The sequence below is a fragment of the Balaenoptera borealis genome (assembly GCF_965194805.1).
Source record: "Balaenoptera borealis genome assembly, chromosome: 15".
Lineage (NCBI taxonomy): Eukaryota > Metazoa > Chordata > Mammalia > Artiodactyla > Balaenopteridae > Balaenoptera > Balaenoptera borealis.
The window spans coordinates 72,704,692-72,722,354 of record NC_138871.1 but is presented as its reverse complement, the minus strand read 5'-3'; the positions used below and the strand labels follow the sequence as shown (position 1 = coordinate 72,722,354).

General features: G+C 39.9%; 1 protein-coding gene across 12 annotated transcripts in view; it reads left to right on the top strand.

Moving 5' to 3' along the window:
* Positions 1-7,285, top strand: part of NCOA1 (nuclear receptor coactivator 1) — a 259,310-nt gene extending 252,025 nt beyond the window's left edge. For 8 of the 12 annotated variants that reach the window (XM_082357422.1, XM_082357412.1, XM_082357416.1 and 5 more), the window contains 2 exons: positions 1,026-1,115; positions 4,924-7,285. In XM_082357422.1, coding sequence (XP_082213548.1) covers positions 1,026-1,115; positions 4,924-5,094 — 261 coding nt within the window. In that variant the 3' untranslated portion in view covers positions 5,095-7,285. Of the gene's footprint in view, positions 1-1,025; positions 1,116-4,781; positions 4,839-4,923 lie in introns of all 12 variants that reach the window. The other 4 variants (XR_014234946.1, XM_082357415.1, XM_082357414.1 and 1 more) reach the window with 4 other exon arrangements.
* The last annotated feature ends 10,378 nt before the right edge of the window (positions 7,286-17,663 follow it).

Below are 17,663 nucleotides of genomic sequence, written 5' to 3'. Positions count from 1 at the left end.
ACCTTGTTTATGTTCCTATAAATATTGAGATTTGTTTTGGGAAATGCTTAAATTACTTGGAAATAAACAGTTTGATTTTTTTCAGGTCTTGCTTTTTTGTTTAGTGGGACCAGAGCAGTATTTAGTATAGGGCTAATTTTACCCTACTACTAAAGCAAAACCATTCTAGTACACTACCTGAATTATGATGTTTTCCACTCTGGCTGGTGGGATCAGGACCTGTTCCCAGCTCTGTGTGACCTTTGGGAATTATTCCATGTAAATCTTTTCAGGTGAATCTTTGCTTTGGGTAGTTCCGTAACATCCATTAGCTAGCTGATCAATACTAAGCTGCTACTCTCTGTGTTGTTCTCTCCTGATATTCTGCCCTGTGAATTCTAGCTCTATACTCTCAATTCAGGGAGACTTCTAGGCGCTGTCTGGTCCCCTGTCCTCACGCTGCAGCCTGGAAATTCTCTCTAGGCAGTAGACTGGGGTAGTGGTAGGACTCACCTCAATTGTTTCCCAACCCTTAGGGGCAACTTTCCCCTTCATTGCCTTTGTCCAAGGTCTTGAGTGTGTTCATTTCATATATTTTGTCCAAATTTTTAGTTGATTCAGGCAGAGGATAAATCTGATCCCTGTTACTGAATCTTGACTGGAAGTGGAAGTCTTTTGCTAATTAACTTTCACGAGTGTTGAATTAACTTTTTATTGAAGTATCATCTATAAGGATATACAGAAAAGTATACAACTAGGTGAATTTTCGCAAACTGAACACATCTTTTTAACTATCACCTAGATCGAGAAACAGAACATTACCAGCCAGACCCCAAAGGTTCTCCCCACACTCCCTTGCATGTCTGTCTACTTCTACAAAGGGAACCACTGTCCTGACTTCTAACAGCACAGTAAATTTCTAAGCTTGTTATTTCTGCTCCCCTCCTATTACTTTTCTGTCAGTGAGATTGTTTTTCATTGAGGAATTTGGTCTTCAACGTAAACAACTAGCTTGTAATTTGGTCTTGTACTTATATCTTTAACAGATAAATGATCCAGCACTGAGACACACAGGCCTCTACTGCAACCAGCTCTCATCCACGGACCTTCTCAAAACAGAAGCAGATGGAACCCAGGTCAGTAAGAAAACTCTAAGCCCAGAGCTGTCAAGTTTTCTCTAGATACACAGGAAACTCTGTGTAGCATCGCGGTTAAGAGCCTGACCTTGAGAGTCAGACCTGGTTGTGAGTCCTGGCTCTGCTCTTCTTAGCTGTGTCATCCTGGGCATGTTAGGGAACTTCCCTGAGCCGCTGTATAACCAACAGAACTAACGAGATACCTGCTTAGAGGATTATGAGAGGGTTAAATGAGATAAGCTTTCAGAAAGGTTAATCCAATGTTTAGACAGGATAAGGGATCACAAATGTTGACCACTAATTGCTATTTGTAAATAAACACAGTGCTAAGACTAATGTGTAATCAGAATACCTCAAAAGAGTTCAATAAATTCAGACAAAACAGAATGCCTACTGTGTACTCTGCCTCCTTTTAGAAGTTTGTTTCAAAACAATACAAATAACAAGGGTGGCCACTTTCCTATATTAGCATAAATTAAGATATTTTTTAAAAACACAGGCCTTATGCAAAGGTGGAGATACAAAGAAACATGAGACATGTTTGCTCTTTAGGTGAACAAAGAGCACCTTAGGGGGAGAAGTGAGGAAAGGAAGCTTCATTTGTGGAATGCTTATGATTTGCCAGGCACTGTGTTAGGCACTGTCTGCTTTATCTCATGTAAACATCACTGTAACCCTATGAAGGAGTTAGTTTTCCTCTTTTTTCACAGATGAAGAAACAGAACCTGAGGCGATTTAACTACATATACAATTCACAAACTAGAAAGTGGCAGAGCTGAGGTTCAAACCCAGGTCTTTCTAACACCAAAGTTTATGCTTTTTCTGCCATACCACTTAGGGCCTGTCGAAAGATAAAACATACGGACAAATGCACATAAATTATTACATAACCAAAGAAGGCAAACTCAAATTTATTACAAGTAACAAGAGCCATAAGCACTAAAAGAAAGAAGAAGTTCCTGAGGTTGTCAGAGAGCATTTATGTAGGAGATAGGACTGAACTGGGCCTTGAAGGAGGCAAGTGAAGGAGAAAGGTACTGTGGTTTTTGGAGGCTGAGGAAGGGGGTGAGCTTGGAAGTCCAGGGGATTGGAAGTTAGAGGGCACAGAGGCAGGGTAACAGTAATATCAGCATAGTCCTGGGAAGCCAAATCCACTGAGCATAAAGGGTTTGTTATAAGAATTCACAAGAATTAAAATTAGTAAAGTAGATTGGGTCAAATTTCCAGGGGCCTTGAATATTAAACTCTAATGAATTTGGATTCAGTCCTACAAATGAAGCATCATCCCTGAAGGGGAACAGTGAGAAAAGTGCTAGTTTAAGCTTCATCTTGAGGGGGGAAGAGGGAAAAGGAAGAGCACTGGACAGCCAGCTCAGAAAGAGGAAAGCCAGTTAGGAAACTATGTGCATAGTTGGAGCATCAGGAAATAGGATCTGAGTCCTGTGAGGGTGAAGAGAGGCTTTTGTGCTGGGGGAAATGAAGTCTTTATTCACTAGAAGTTTTTAAAAGTCTCATACTTACAGAGACATATACTTAAGACAAAACAACTAAGTTTTAAAGTTCCTGAGTCCTGGGATAGTACGTGAATTGAAGTAAAAACTATGCTGGAAAATCTTAAGAGGTTGGGACTCAACTCTCACATCACTCTTCTCATTGGGCAAATCATAAATTTTGTTTTTGTGTTGCTTTGCCTGTCTGTGAAGGTATAGCAATATCAGAAGTCCTTTGAGGTCTGGTCTAAGTCACCATGTTTTTAAGTAATAATTCAAAAAGGCTGAAATGTGTAATTTTTGGAGTTTGGTATCTTTTTTAATAAAGCATTCTTTTTAAAGCAGCAGAATTTTCTCTACAGTTTGTTTTATCATGCGTTTATCAAAAAATTTTTAAGTGTTTGGGGGCACAAACACCTTATGCTCTGCCCCAGTATTTCATATGTTGAAACATATAAACATGAAATTTTATGTTAATTTTTTAAAAAATCAGTCATTGCCTAAATGCACTATATAGTTTGTGCTCACGTTAAGTTTCAGTGGCAGAATCTTCTTTCTGTGGTAGCCCATCATGAAATCTCTATTTGCTCTAATGTTTTTGTATTTGCCAGACAGAAGCTGGGGAGTGAGTTAGATAGAAATATAGAAACAGATGTACAGAAAAGGAGACGGAAAAGAACAAGGAGAGAAGGAGTAGGGGAGGATAGAGGGCTAGCTGCATTTGGAGAGCTGGGATGGGGAAGAGGAGAGAACAGGAAAAGAACACAGAGAATAGAGAAGGCGGAAGAAGGCTGGTAGGGGGATTGTTGACGTAGAGAGAGAGAAGGCCAGGGTTGGAGCTCTAGAAGGAAAAGAGTAGGAATGAGAAGCTATAGAGAACAAAGGTGGGTGGAGGGCACAGAGGCAGCTGGAGAATAGACTCAGAGAGAGAGCTGGTGTATGTTATGTACATAAGGAAGAGCCCAAAAGAAGAAGAAAACAAATGGGAGCCTATGGGGACAAGAAGCAAAATTTGGGAAACTGGGGGAAAGAGGAGGATGAGAGAGAGAGTGAGGAAAGAAACGATACTAATCTAAATAAAGGTTTAATTCATCAGACACTAAAAAAGCTCAGCTCAAGAACTATCTGCCTTATCCGACAGAGTAGAGTGGAGGTGTAGGTGCATCGTGAGGAGAAAACATCAGGGGTTAGACTGATGGAGAAATTGGATGGTCGGGACATTTGACAATTGGCCAATTAAGGTTGATGGAAAACAACTTTTATTCAATTAGGATAGAAAAGTTTTCAGAAACACTGAGTGTAATTGGCATGAATTTAGGGATGAACAAAAAAATCTATCACTAATCTAAATACTTCATGAATCTATTAAACATGAGGCACAAGTTTGCCAAACGCTGAGACAGTTAGATAGATGCACTTGGATACCTTAGAAAGCATCTCCATTCTTGGTCTGGAACATTCACAAGTGTGATATTGGCCTAATCAGTTCTACAGATGACTTTTTAATAAGGCTGATTGTTGAAGACTAACTTCTGGCTTTGTTTTCCTGATAGAAAATGTTAAAACTGTGTAACCTTAGACTTTTTAAAGGAATACATGTATTATTACTGAAAGTAGTTAAAGGGAAAATTCACACTGTTCTCAGCTAGTAGTTTACAGTTATTTTTAGCTCATGTGTTTAAATGGATTGTCTATCAGGAAAAATAAGTTAAATATAAAATTTTTATTTGTTCTAATATTTTGCTGTAATTCTAAAGGCAATATGTAAAGGAGCTATGTAATAGTATATTTAGATACTACACAAATCTTCTGGACATTAATTTTAGTAATACTGATGTCCTATTTACTGAGCTGTGGTGGTTTTTATTTTGCTAATACTGGGTTAAAGCCCTTAATTTTCTAACATCATAAAGATTTTTTTATCCTATTAAAGTCATCCATAGAATGCTTTTATAACCAGTTTTCCAAATAATATACCTATTTTTTAAACCCACCACTGGATACCCAGACTGAAACTGGGCTTTTCCCAATCTTGGCAATATTAGCAATGATGCTCATTTTCAGTATTGATGGCAACCCTGTAGGAGGCTTGACCATTCCAACTTTGATTTTATTTTTAAAGTGTGAACTTTCCAGAACCCTGAGCAAAATGAGTGCAGCGATTTTCTTTTTGTAGGACAAGAAGACAGAAGAGTTCTTCTCTGTGGTGACTACAGACTAGAGGAATGCTCTAGTGAGTTTCCACTTCAAGTAGTACCCACTCATAAGCCGGGGGGGCAGACCCTTCTGTCTAAACACATCTTTTATTTGTGTTCCAGCAGGTGCAACAGGTTCAGGTGTTTGCTGACGTCCAGTGTACAGTGAATCTGGTAGGCGGGGACCCTTACCTGAACCAGCCTGGTCCACTGGGAACTCAAAAACCCACGGCAGGACCACAGACCCCCCAGGCCCAGCAGAAGAGCCTCCTTCAGCAGCTACTGACTGAATAACCACTTTTAAAGGAATGTGAAATTTAAATAATAGACATACAGAGATATACAAATATATTATATATTTTTCTGAGATTTTTGATATCTCAATCTGCAGCCATTCTTCAGGTCGTAGCATTTGGAGCAAAAAAAAAAAAGAAAAAAAAGAAAAAAAAAGTTCACTTTCGTTGGGAGATTGAGAGATGTTTTTGTTTCTTTCTTTGTAAAGGCCTTGGATATTGAAAAAATAACAAGGCAGAACAGTTGGACAATCTCTCTCTTGAGCCAAATTTAATTATTCTTATTTTTGTAATCAGTCATTGGCTTCTTATCTGGATGAAGGCTTTTGGAGGAGAAGCAAAATGACAAGTTCCAAGGGGAAGATGAAGCTCCGCCTCCGCTGGCTCAGTCCCGACCCTGCCAAGGAAGAAGGGCCCAGTGGGGCTTTGCCTGTGCCCATCCACCAAAGGCTGTCACAGTGTCTCTAAATCAGCAGCCCTCCCCTTCCCAACCAGGCAGCTTGTGTGTACAATCAGCTTCTTCTAGCAACTCTATATCTGTTGGCTTCGAGAGAATATTTTGCCTCCACATATGTACCCCTTCTCCTTTTTTTAAAGATGGATTTAAACCAAGATGCCTCCAGGAAAGAGGACGAAATGAGTATATTCACAGAGGAATCCAAAAAGTACAGTTTGGGGGAAAATGCAATAATTTTTGATGAGATGGGTGAAGGACAAGAAGCGAGTTTTGTCGATTACTGTAGATACAATTTTCTGATTAAATCTGGACAAAAGGCAGCCTGTTCTTTCTGCTTTTATTGTATTAACAGCTGAGGTAGCTAAAGTTATTTAAAATAAAATTAAATTTATGATTCAAGTAGCTTATTTTTCCCTTTAAATCTCACTGTAAATATATTTGATTTCTTGTAGAAATTGATTTCCTTCTGTTTAATTTTATGGTTTTATTATCATACTCTTGATTTTTCTAAATTTCTGTGTGTGAAATATAACATTGATTGAATTGCAGTTACATTTGGCTAGTAATATTTCATTATTTTAATAACTGTGACGCCATGTATGGATTTACTTTGGGTTTCACATCAAAATGCCACTGCCAGAAAGAGCTGTTCCAGATGAGCTAGAGCGTACTGCCCTAGAGTGTCCCTGGGATCATCTAACTTGAGAGCAGTGCAAGGAATTATCACCAGAAGTGCACAGGCTACTTGTACAGAGAAAAATTAATACTCAAAGAAAATCTTTTTTTTTTTTTTTAGATTGACTTTGGGAATTTGAATTTTCATCAGTGCAAATATAAATCTCTCTATTCCTGCTCTGAGGCTAATTGACACCATATTTTCCCTTTGTGTCTTGTCACTCTGCCACATCTTGTCTCATCCTGGCCTGTGAGTCAAGGACCCAGTGAACTGACTTCCTAGTTCTAGAAGTTCCACTGAAAGGCCAGGAAAGCTTGAGAAAGGTATTGTGGAAGAAGCAAAGGTAGACCCCCATCACTCGCCTTTACTGCACCCCTGGGCCTGTGAACGATGACAACATCTGACATTGTGCACCAGCTACCTCTGCTTCCATGGCAGAGAAAAGGCCATAAGAACTAACAATGGAAGAGGAGCATGGACTCAGACATCAAGGAAGAAGCCATTTTCCCAGGTCCTCCTTTCTGCATCTCACCACCCCTAGTTACAAGTAACTCCATTGAACAGCATCTATTCAGAACCTGTACCGAATAAAAAGATTGATGGAAGGGCTCAAGTGGGTAGCAACTATGAAACAGAAACAGGACACTCAGTTACAAACATTCTCTCTTTTAGTTTTTCAGAAAAATGCATCCCTGATTTAATTCATTCCCAGCTTGAAAGCCCAGCCATATTATGCTAGTCCCTCCCAAACTGTTCTAGGAGGTCATTTCTGTTTTGTTTGTGATATTTAGACGTGCAGACTTCAGGAAGTTCACCTTTAACTTCAGCATTCCAGATGAAGTTTCCTGACTCAGTACTTTTGCATAAGGAACTTAAAAAAAAAAAAAAAAAAAAGTGGTAAGGAAAATTGGAGATGCTAACATCCTCCCCCATCCCAACTGCACCTTAAAGTATGCATGTCACCTTCAAGGTTTTATAATTGCACTGTTTGTTTTATGTATGTACAGATTAAAATTATTGCTACATTTGAGGAAAATAAAATTGCTTGCTTCTATGTAATTCCTGTCATTCCACAGGAAATTCACTTTTCCAGCTATTGAATAGATGGGTTGCCTCTTCTTTTACAGGGAAGAAATGAAACCTACATCCTGCAGGAATTGTCAAAACCCAAAATGACTAACTATAATTAAAGGATAATAAAAGAAAGGATCCCTGAAGCCAAAGCTCCTCGAAGTCACCCTAATAAGAACCAGCCCAGTGAAATTTGAGAAGGTCCCAGTGAAGTTGTGATAGTAGGCTGTGAGGAAATTCTAACTCTTGGCCACTTGTCTGATGATTAAACACTCTGGTCCTACTGTTTCTTGACCTAGGAGATCTGGTCCAGGCAGCACTTTTTAGCCACAGGATAACATCTCTCCCACAATTATTGGTTTTTGTACTAACATTTATTATTATTATGCAGATGTTGAATCTTACTTGAGGAGGCTCCTTCTTGACAATGCATTTTATGAAAATTAGGCCCTGTTTCTTGTTTGTGTGTTTTTAAGGCAACTAGGTCCACCAACACTTGGCCAAGTAGGGCCGGCCAGGGTAAGGAGGGAGTTTATCACACACACATTCCTACACATAACTACACACAGATTTAGTAGCTGTTGTCTGAAATTACACTTTGGGGGAACAGAACCTTTTTTCCAAAAGTCAGGATAAGATAAAAAAGATACTTCTCTTAGGTGAGGCTGAACATTGATTTAAATGTATCCTAAGGTAGGGGTGTGAAGGCCATTAGAAAAACAAATAGTAACAAGTGAGGAAAAAGTGAGGTTGATGTAGAACTTCATCTTCTTTATGGTTTTGCCTAGGGTAGCTTCCATACATAGAAACTGTCTCCTGGGCCCTAAGAATCAAAGAAAAAGAAAGGACAGTTGTCTGTTTACAAAGGAAGTTGTGCTTATTTCCTTGTTGACATTAACTGCTCTTCCCAGAAGAGCTGCTCCACTTGAATAAAGTGAATAATTCAGAGCAAGCTCCATCCTTGACCCTTCCTGTACCTCTGCAAAAGATCTTGATGATTTAATTAGGCCCATAAATTTTTTTTATTGGAGAAAACTGCCAAAGGAAGCATCCCTCCATCCAGAACCTTTTCTGCCAGCACTAAATTAGTTTTCTTTTTATACTTTATATTCATTGCCACAAGAGCTCTTAACAAGATTGAAGAAACGCAAAGCTCTGGCCTCACTCAACACATTTTATTGTCTTTATCCAAGGCACTAAGGATGTGGAAGGATCCAGACAGATGTGAACCCTGCCCTCCCAGGGCTTATATTTACGTGGGGGGACTTACATAGTTATAATCACAATTGGATTAAATGATACAAAGGAGAATTAGAAGTTGCTTTGTGAGTGAGACCTTGTCTGGAGAGTGAAAGAAGGTTTCCTTGAGGAAGAAATGGCATTTGAAGTGAGGTTTGCAGGATGGGGAGGAAGTAGGTCAGAGAAGAGCAGGCTGAGAATTCTGAGGACTAGCACGTGTGAAGGAGGGCCCGGAGGCAAGAAGGAGCCCCAGAGAGCTGCTCTTTTAAACTTGTTAACCAGTGTTCTGAGTTCTCAAACATGTTATTAGAATTATGTTACCTGGTGGGCTGCAAAGTAATTTAAATCAGCCTTTGGCTCCAGGAGGGACATGAACGGGCGTTGGGATCCTCACTTGGAAATTGTGCCAGCCAGTAGCTAAGGTCTCTTCCATAACTAGCCCTAACCAGCCACAAGTGCAGGCTTTTATATCTTTTACACAATCTGTTGGAGCTGATGAGAATAATTTTTAGAATTCAGGGAAAATAAATTTGCACTGTAACATTTCTAAGGTGCTTTTAGGTACAATTATCTCATTTAATCCTCTGCAGTCCTTCGAGAGAGTTGTAAAGAGAAAGGTCAGGACACAAGCACTGTCTTTCAGTAGAATTGGGACTGGAACCAACTCTTCTAATTCCAAATTCTGGATTGACTATCCTGGACTATAGGATTTAGGATTCATTTGGAGTCTGCAGACTTTAATCTCATTGTGTGACCTTAGGCAATGCTTTTTTACGTGAAATAACTTTTAAAAGCAGGCTTTGAACAGAGGGCTGAGAACTCAAGGGCTGAGAAGAGAGCACCTGGCCCCTTCTCTGGAGGCAGTCAGAGAGCCTGACCTTTGGAAGCCTAAAAGAGGGTGAGCTTTGGCATGAAGTCAGCAGGTGTCCCGATACAGTTTTGGGAGAGGCATTCTGTCCCTGCACATTTTAACAGGAAATGAAGGAGGGGCTCCATGAAACTGCAGTGTCATCCCCTTAGCTTAAAAGAACTTTGGAAAATGTGGGTTCCTTGTGGGGCAGGTATAAAATGACTGGCAGAGGACCCCTTTTGTGAGGTGAAAAATTTGGTTTCTTGGAGCAGATCACGGAAGCATTCACTTTTCCCTAACTCTTGATCCTTTTGCAGACAACGAATCTTTCTTTTATGCTGGAGTTTAGCTCTGGTCTAATCATGTGTGCTTATCTCAGAACTTTGGTAGTTTGTGCAACCAGCAGAACTAAGCAGTGTCTAGAGGTATTTGTAGCAAACCCGAGACATTGGCTTGAGAAAAGAAGAATTAAAATGTTAAAAGGAATAATCTCTATTTCATCAGGTTTTCCTCCCACTCCAATGCCCAGAGGTCCTAAGGTACAGAATAAAACAAAAAACCTTAGACCAAGTTTTCAGTACTTAGGCCATTTTTGATGAGCTGTTGCAGAACAGACGCTGTGATAGGAAGTGTGGGAAGTACAGAGACACTTGCCTGAGCTGCCTCCTTCCTAATAATGGAGATTCTTATAATCAGTTAAATACTTTCCATTTCTACCCTGCCAGGCAATATGCTAGGCTAATACTCTTGTGCTAATAATTTCTTAGTTTGTACAGCACATTCACGTACAGTATGTCATTTGATCTTCAGAATCCTACGAAGCAATTAGAATAGTGCCATCTTACAGATGCTGAAACTGAAGCTCAGATGAATGGTCAGGTGGCTGGTAAGTGCCAGACCCAAGAGTCTATCCTTGGGCTTTGTGATGAAACCTGCCATTGTTTCCACTGCCCAGTTCAACTATTAAAGATAAAAGCACCCTTAGACAATGACACATAAAGACTGGGAATCCTGATGAGTTAAAAGTTTTTCTCTAGAATTCAAGTTCCTTAAAAGCTTATAGGGGTTTCCATTTTGAAAATAAAACCTGGGCACTAATTTTGAATGTGTTCAAGTACTGATTTTTTTGTTTTGTATTTTAAATTTGTGTGAGGGTAATAGTTCTCAAGCAAGTCCCTGTACTCTCCCTGAACAATTTCATCTTTTCCCTTGAACCCAGTACTGCTTACATTTATATGCATCTAAAGTCCACTCTTCTAGCCAAGATCTCTCTTCAAGATCCAGTCTCTAATTTCCAACTGGTGAACATTACCATGTGGATGGCTCCCACCCCACACTCAGCACCTCAAACTTAAGCCCCAAACCAAACAACTTATCTCCCCACAGACAGCTTCTTTGTCCCTTACCTGAATTAATTGTATCATCATTCTGTTAGTGATCCTTTTCAACAACTGCCTCCTACTCATATTACCGAATTGCAAAAAGTTGTCTTTTGTAATGCCTCATAGCTGTCTTCTCTTTTCTAAGCCTATTGATCAGAGATCGAATTTCAGACTTTTTATGGTGGGGGTGATTATAGTAACTACCTTCATGCCTTTTACATTCATCCATCACATGGTCATCAGAGAAGTCTCTCTAAACACAACCTTCAAAATCTGTTGGTGACTAATTCTTGCCTATAGTTGATCTGAAATCTACCTGCCTTTTAAGCTTCATGACCCTCTACACCCTCTCTAAACAAATGATCCTGCCACATTGATCTGGTCTTTATTCTTGGATTTACTATCTGTGTTCCCACTTCCATTGCCACATTCATTCTCTTCCCCCCAGCCCGTAATGTTCCTCGTTTCTCCTCACTACTCATCCTTCATGGCTTCAATTTATTTTTATTTTTTTGAATTTTTGAATTTTATTTTTTTATACAGCAGGTTCTTATTAGTTATCCATTTTATACATGTTAGTGTCTACATGTCAATCCCAGTCTCCCAAATTCATCCCATCACCACCCCCCCACCGCCACTTTCCCGCTTTGGTGTCTATACGTTTGTTCTCTACATCTGTGTCTCTATTTCTTCTCATGGCTTCAGTTTAGATGCCCTTTCCAAGAAGCCCTCCCTGGACCCCACGCTTAGATTAGTCCCCTCTTCTGTACTGCCTTGTGCAGTGTTGGGGCCTCCATTTGGCACTTGGCTATATGTACATGTTTCTCTCCACCAAATTGTAAGCTTCTTAAAGAAGAGGTTCACATCTCTCTTTTTTCCCCCCTCAGTGCCTTCCACATAGTAGGCTCTCAACTGCTGATTGAAGAAATAGATGCAGAAGCAGTATTTTAAATAAGGGAAACTAGCTGATAGACCAGGTGCTGAGTTGTCTTCCTAGAGTCTGGATTGTTAAGCTAATGGAAGGTTGCAAAGTATCCAAGAGTTCAAGACAAGATCATGATTCTATCATGATGATTGTTTCTTTTTTTCATGAAATGTGAGCCTCTACATATTTGGAGAATTTACAGAACATTAGCAGTTATCTTTATTACTTCCATTTTTGTTAAGGACCATGTCTAAGAAAATTAATGCACATATAAGTTACTCAAAAGTAGTACTTCATTACTTACATGCTCAAGCTTTATATTTATCGATGATACATGCTGCTGTTAAACCCTTTACTTTCCTCAGAAATTACTTCCCCACTGAAGATCAGCTGATTGGATTGACTACACTTAATGAGAAAATAGAAAAAGGCAGATCAGGAGAGACAGTCCCTTCTGGTTTTCCTTCCCAAAGTGAGTATATAGAATGTCCTACTAATCTTTCACCTACAATATAATGCCACTGAGAAGTGATTCATGATGAAATTGAACAAGAATAAGATGGCTTTTTGTGAAATTTCTAATTGGCCTTTAAAACCAGTGCCTCCCGGGGCTTCCCCGGTGGCGCAGTGGTTGAGAGTCTGCCTGCCAATGCAGGGGACACGGGTTCGAGCCCTGGTCTGGGAAGATCCCACATGCCGCGGAGCAACTAGGCCCGTGAGCCACAACTACTGAGCCTGCGCGACTGGAGCCTGTGCTCCGCAATAAGAGAGGCCGCGATAGTGAGAGGCCCGCACACCGCGATGAAGAGTGGCCCCCGCTTGCCACAACTAGAGAAAGCCCTCGCACAGAAACGAAGACCCAACACAGCCAAAAATAAATAAATAAAAATTTAAAAAAAACAAAAACCAAAAAACCAGTGCCTCTGGAAACTGAGTGACTTAACTTGGAAAGTAGACAGATGGGAAAGGTCAATGAGCAGGAAGACCTTCCTCTAACAGAACAAATGTCCTACCAGGAATTTTCCTCATACCTGAAGAGCCAGCCCTGCTCAGTTCTGCTTTGTTTGTTTTCAAATCTAAAGTAATTTAGCATACACCTGCCTGTACTAAATTTTAGGCTGCATATTTCCTATTCATTGTCCTTTTTAACTTGCAAACTTTTATAAAATACGTATTAATTTTTTAAAATTAGCTTTTCTTTTTAACATTCTTCTGATGTTAGCAATTGTGTTTTAAATGATAATTACTTAGTAAGCTAGACTTTTAAAGTTCAATCAAAACCAGCTGGGAAAAAGGCTCTACATAGAAAATGCTCTGTTTAAAGACTCATGCACGTCTAAGCCTCGGCTTTAAAATTTCATCCTACCTTCTCTTGAAAACTTTTTTAAAGCTTTTTAAGAACATTTTCACGTGTATGTGAAAGTAGAAAGATTAGTATAATGGACTAGTTCTAGGTTTTTAAATCAGCCTTTGATATGTAATTTTTCTAACCCCAGATAAAAAGGTGACTTCAGTCACTCTTTCCACATCAAAAAGTAAGTTGTAGTTAGTCTTGGGAATCTTTAGACTTAAGGGTTTGTCTTTTAAAACATTGCACAATAGCTACTTTAAAGAATGAATGTTTTTAATGTAATAGTAATAACAACATATATATTTTCAGTCAACAGGTATTCATTTAATACCTACTATTTCCCAGGCACTATTCCAGTCACTGGGGCTACATCCATGAAGAAAATGAAAATCCTTGCCCTCATGGAGCTTGCATTCTAATGAAGGTTGACTGACAAATGAACAAAATATGTGGTGTGCCAGAAGATTAGTGCTATGAAGAAGAATTAAGTAGGGAAGGAGGGATAGAGAACACTACTGGAGGAGAGTGGTTGCAGTTTAAAACAGGAAAGTCAGGTCTTCAGAGAAGGGGACATTTGAGTGAAAATATGGAGAAAGAGCTTTCTAGGTGGAGGTGCAAAAGTCTTGAGGCTGGAGCAGAGTGAATGCAGAGAATTGTAGGAGATGAAGTCAAAGAGGTAATGAGGGCCAGGATGGTGTAGGGCCCTGTAGACCAATGTAAGAGCTTTGGCTTTTACTCTGAGATGGCGAGCGATTGGAGGATTTTAAGCAGGGGAGTGACCTGATCTTACTTGGGTTTTGGAAGGATCACTCGGGATTTTTTTGTTGAAAATAGTTGTGGAGAAGGCAAATGCAGAAGCAGGTAGACCTGTAGGAGCCTATTGTAATAGTACAGCCGAGAGAAGATGAGTTGGACCAGAATTGTAGCAGTGGAAATTGTGAGAAGTGGTGAGGTTCTGGATGTATTTTGAAAGTAGATACAACAGTATTTGCCGACATATCAGATGTGGAGTGAGAGAAGAATCAAAAACAACTCCAAGGTTTTTGGCCTTAGCAACTGGAAGGATGGAATTTCCATTAACAGAGATGGGGAAAAGAGGCAGGTTTAATTTATTTTCTGTCATGATAAGTTTGAGATTCCTATTAGACATCCAAGAGGAGGAGATGTCAAATCTATTGGATACAGAGGTGGCTGAAATTTGGGGCTAAAGATACAAATTTGGAAGTCATCAGTATATAAATTGGCTTTTAAAGCTATGAGACTGAAAGGTAACTGGAACCCAGGTCTCTTAACTAGGCCATCTCCCTCACATTAAATAATCATGCCAAAGTAGGGTTTATTCCAGGAACAAAGATGGTTCAGTATTTGAAGTCTTACACTGCAATTCACCACAGTAACAATGGAGAAAACCCATATGATCATCTCAGTAAATGCAAAAAAAAACATATTAATTTTTTAGATTTAGCAAACCAGTGGCAGAAGGGAGCTTCCTTAATCTGATACAAAGAATTTGCTGAAACTTTCAACAAATTAACATACCTAACAGTGAATATTTAAAAGCATTCCCATTGCAGTCAATAATAGCAAGTCAGGGATACCTATAAACACTGCTAGTATTGTACTACAGGTCCTAGCCAGTGCAAGGACCTGAATTGACATCTCCATAATGCAATAAAATGAGAAAAAACATTGAGTATAATGATTGCATTGAAAGAGACTAAATTGTCTGTGGTGGTGATTGATAGGTATATAGTGCTTTTGTAGGGTACTGTTTAAATTGATCCTTAAATTTGAATTGATTAATTCCTGTTAGGAATTATTCACAGATAAGGAAACTGAAACAAAATTGCTTAGCCATTAAGTAGCAGAGTTCAGCCTTAATCTCAAGTCTTCTGGGACTGTCACCTGCCTTGCTCTTTCTGTTTATACCACAAGGAAGTAACACCATATTTCTTACGGCTCAATTTTCATTTTGTAACCACATCATCAATCTTGTGCCTTGATTATTTCACACAGCTTCCTTACTGATGTCCCAACTTTCCTCCCCATTCCCAGCAAATACATCTTGTACCTGTTGCCGGAACAGTCTTCCTCTTGGATCATTAGTACTTCTTCAGAATTCCTTACATCCAATGCTGGGGAGGAGGTGGAATGCCTTAGCCCCACTTCTTCCTTTACAGAGTGAGTTTAATAAACACAATGCTCCTATGGAGTCTATTGTTCCACCCCTTGTTCTTCTTCATGCAGTTTGAATGAATAGCCTAGTTGGTGGCTGATTGCTTTTGGTCCATGTTTCTCATTTGGGTGGAGCTAATCAAAGTTTGATAGATTGAATGTGGGGGATTTATTCTCTCTCTCTCTCTTCTCCATGTGACCAGTAGGAAGGAGCAACTTTCGTGAGTATCAGGACAGGAAATTAGCAAGCCCATTCAGGCTATCACATAAAGTTCTATCATCTAACCTATTGATAATAAAAGTGATATTTTGTTTCATCACCTGCTTTTTATCTTATTTCTCAAAAACCTAGGTTCAGAACTTGGGTGCCACTTTTTTGGCCCTTGCAAAGCCCCCAAAGCTAAAACTTAGGCCAGCTTTTAAGTCCTACCATATCTAGATCTCAAAGTAGAGGAGAAGCTGGGGCTGTGCTAACTTGACCTCAGAGGACAGCTAAAACTTGTGAGGTCATGGTAGCCGAGGGCAGTGATTCGTGGTTCTCAGCCATTTTTCCACACTAACACCTTCTCGTCAGTAACAGTGGTTCACCACTGCCGTTATTCTCAACCAGGAAGCAGTGCACACCCGTAGGATGGCATCTCAGAACCTGTGGGGAAGATATGTTGATGAAACAACAATACAATGAAACTTTAACATGCCCCTCTAGGGGAGCCCTCTGCATTCTGCCAGCCCCATGAGAAGCAATGACCTAGGTGTTGATCCTCAGCTTTACAAGTTCAAAAGCTCAATTTTGTCAGCTCATCCACTTATAATTGGTCCCTACGGTATTGAGTCACACAGCTCATAGTCACAGGAGACTGATTTATAATCCAGAATGTCAATTAACCAATTTAAAATGGAAGATACAGCTTCCCAGCGTTTGAACTACTCGTGACCCCTTTTCAAACCACTCTCTAACTAGTATCTAGATGGCTGAAAATCAGATGAGTAACCAGCTATGAGAGGTTAAGAGAAAATTGGACTGACAAAAGGCCTGACTTTCAATCCCAGTCCTGCCACTGACTTTGATCTTGGGCAAGTCAAAGCCTTTCTGAATCAGTAACCTTGAGACAAGTCTGCCTGCATCACAAAACTGTCAGGATTGATTAACACATATGGAAGCACTTTGTTCATAATAAAATATTTTTTCACATGTAAGAAACTTACCAAAGCATAGGAGACTCCTTTTCAAGGATTTGTCACCTATTCTAGGTCTTGCAGCACAGACTTTGCTCCATTGGAGGATCCGTTTTTTTGTAAATTTGGTATACAAGGCCAGATATAGTGTACTTAGTGCCAGATTCTTACTCTCCATCTTGACTCCTTCCTGTAAGCACATCATACGCTATCCTAATGTGTTGATTCTAAATCACACACATTTATGGTACACTTTTTAGGTTGCCTGCCTCCTGGGACCAGGCTGCTTCTAGATAACACCAGAGTTTCCGATTCAGTAGGTCTGGGGTAGGGCCTGAGAATTTATATTTCTAACAAGTACGCAAGTGATGCTGATCTAGGGAACTATGCTTTGAGAACAGCTGATCTAGTTCAGATGATGATGAGCTTAGCTGATTCTAATAAGAAAATCTGCCACTTCCCTGCTACTGTCTTGTTCTCACTTGGGTCAGCACATGAGTGCCTGTCCTTTCCTCACTTGGGTAGAAATTTATGCTATTTGTGCTCCCTGCTTTAGGGATTTACCGGAGCTGTTATTTCCCAGCTGTGTAGACACTCATCTCTCTCTGGCTTTCTCACTGTCTTACTGCAGAATTTGAATTTTAAAAAATACATTTAAAAAAAAATAGTGTCATTTGGAAACGTTTTCCTAATTGTCTTGAATGGAAGTAGCAGGGAGTGGATCGCATCACTTCCTAGCACAAAAGGAATTAGACTGGCTTACGTGACTCATGGCTTTCCCTTAAGGAAAGCTCCTTAAGGGCCATGTCTTATATTTTTATGCTCAGGTTCCAGCACCAAGTGCCCCGGCATTGTTCCAAGGGATTTGTACATACTGACACATCTAATCCACATAGCACTCCTGTAAATCCCTGTTGTACAGATGAAGGTCCTGGGGCTCAGGGAACTTGAGTGACTTGCCCAAGTTCACACAGCTGAAATATTCGAGAGTCAGGATTTGGGCTCAAGCAGTTTGCTACCAGAGTCTGAACTTTAACCACTATGTTATGCCATGTAATACAGTGCTCAGTAAGTTTGTTCAGTGTTATGAAAGGCTATGTGCTTCCCGCTTCGTAGAAGAAAATTAAGTCAACAGGTATTTCTTCCACTACAAACTTATGTATATTCATACCTTTTCCCCACTTCCTTTCCTCTCGTCTCAGAAAAGGTTTCTCTCTCTGTTCAAGGCCTGTCCTTCCTTATGCCCTTGACCCTACCTCTTCTCATTT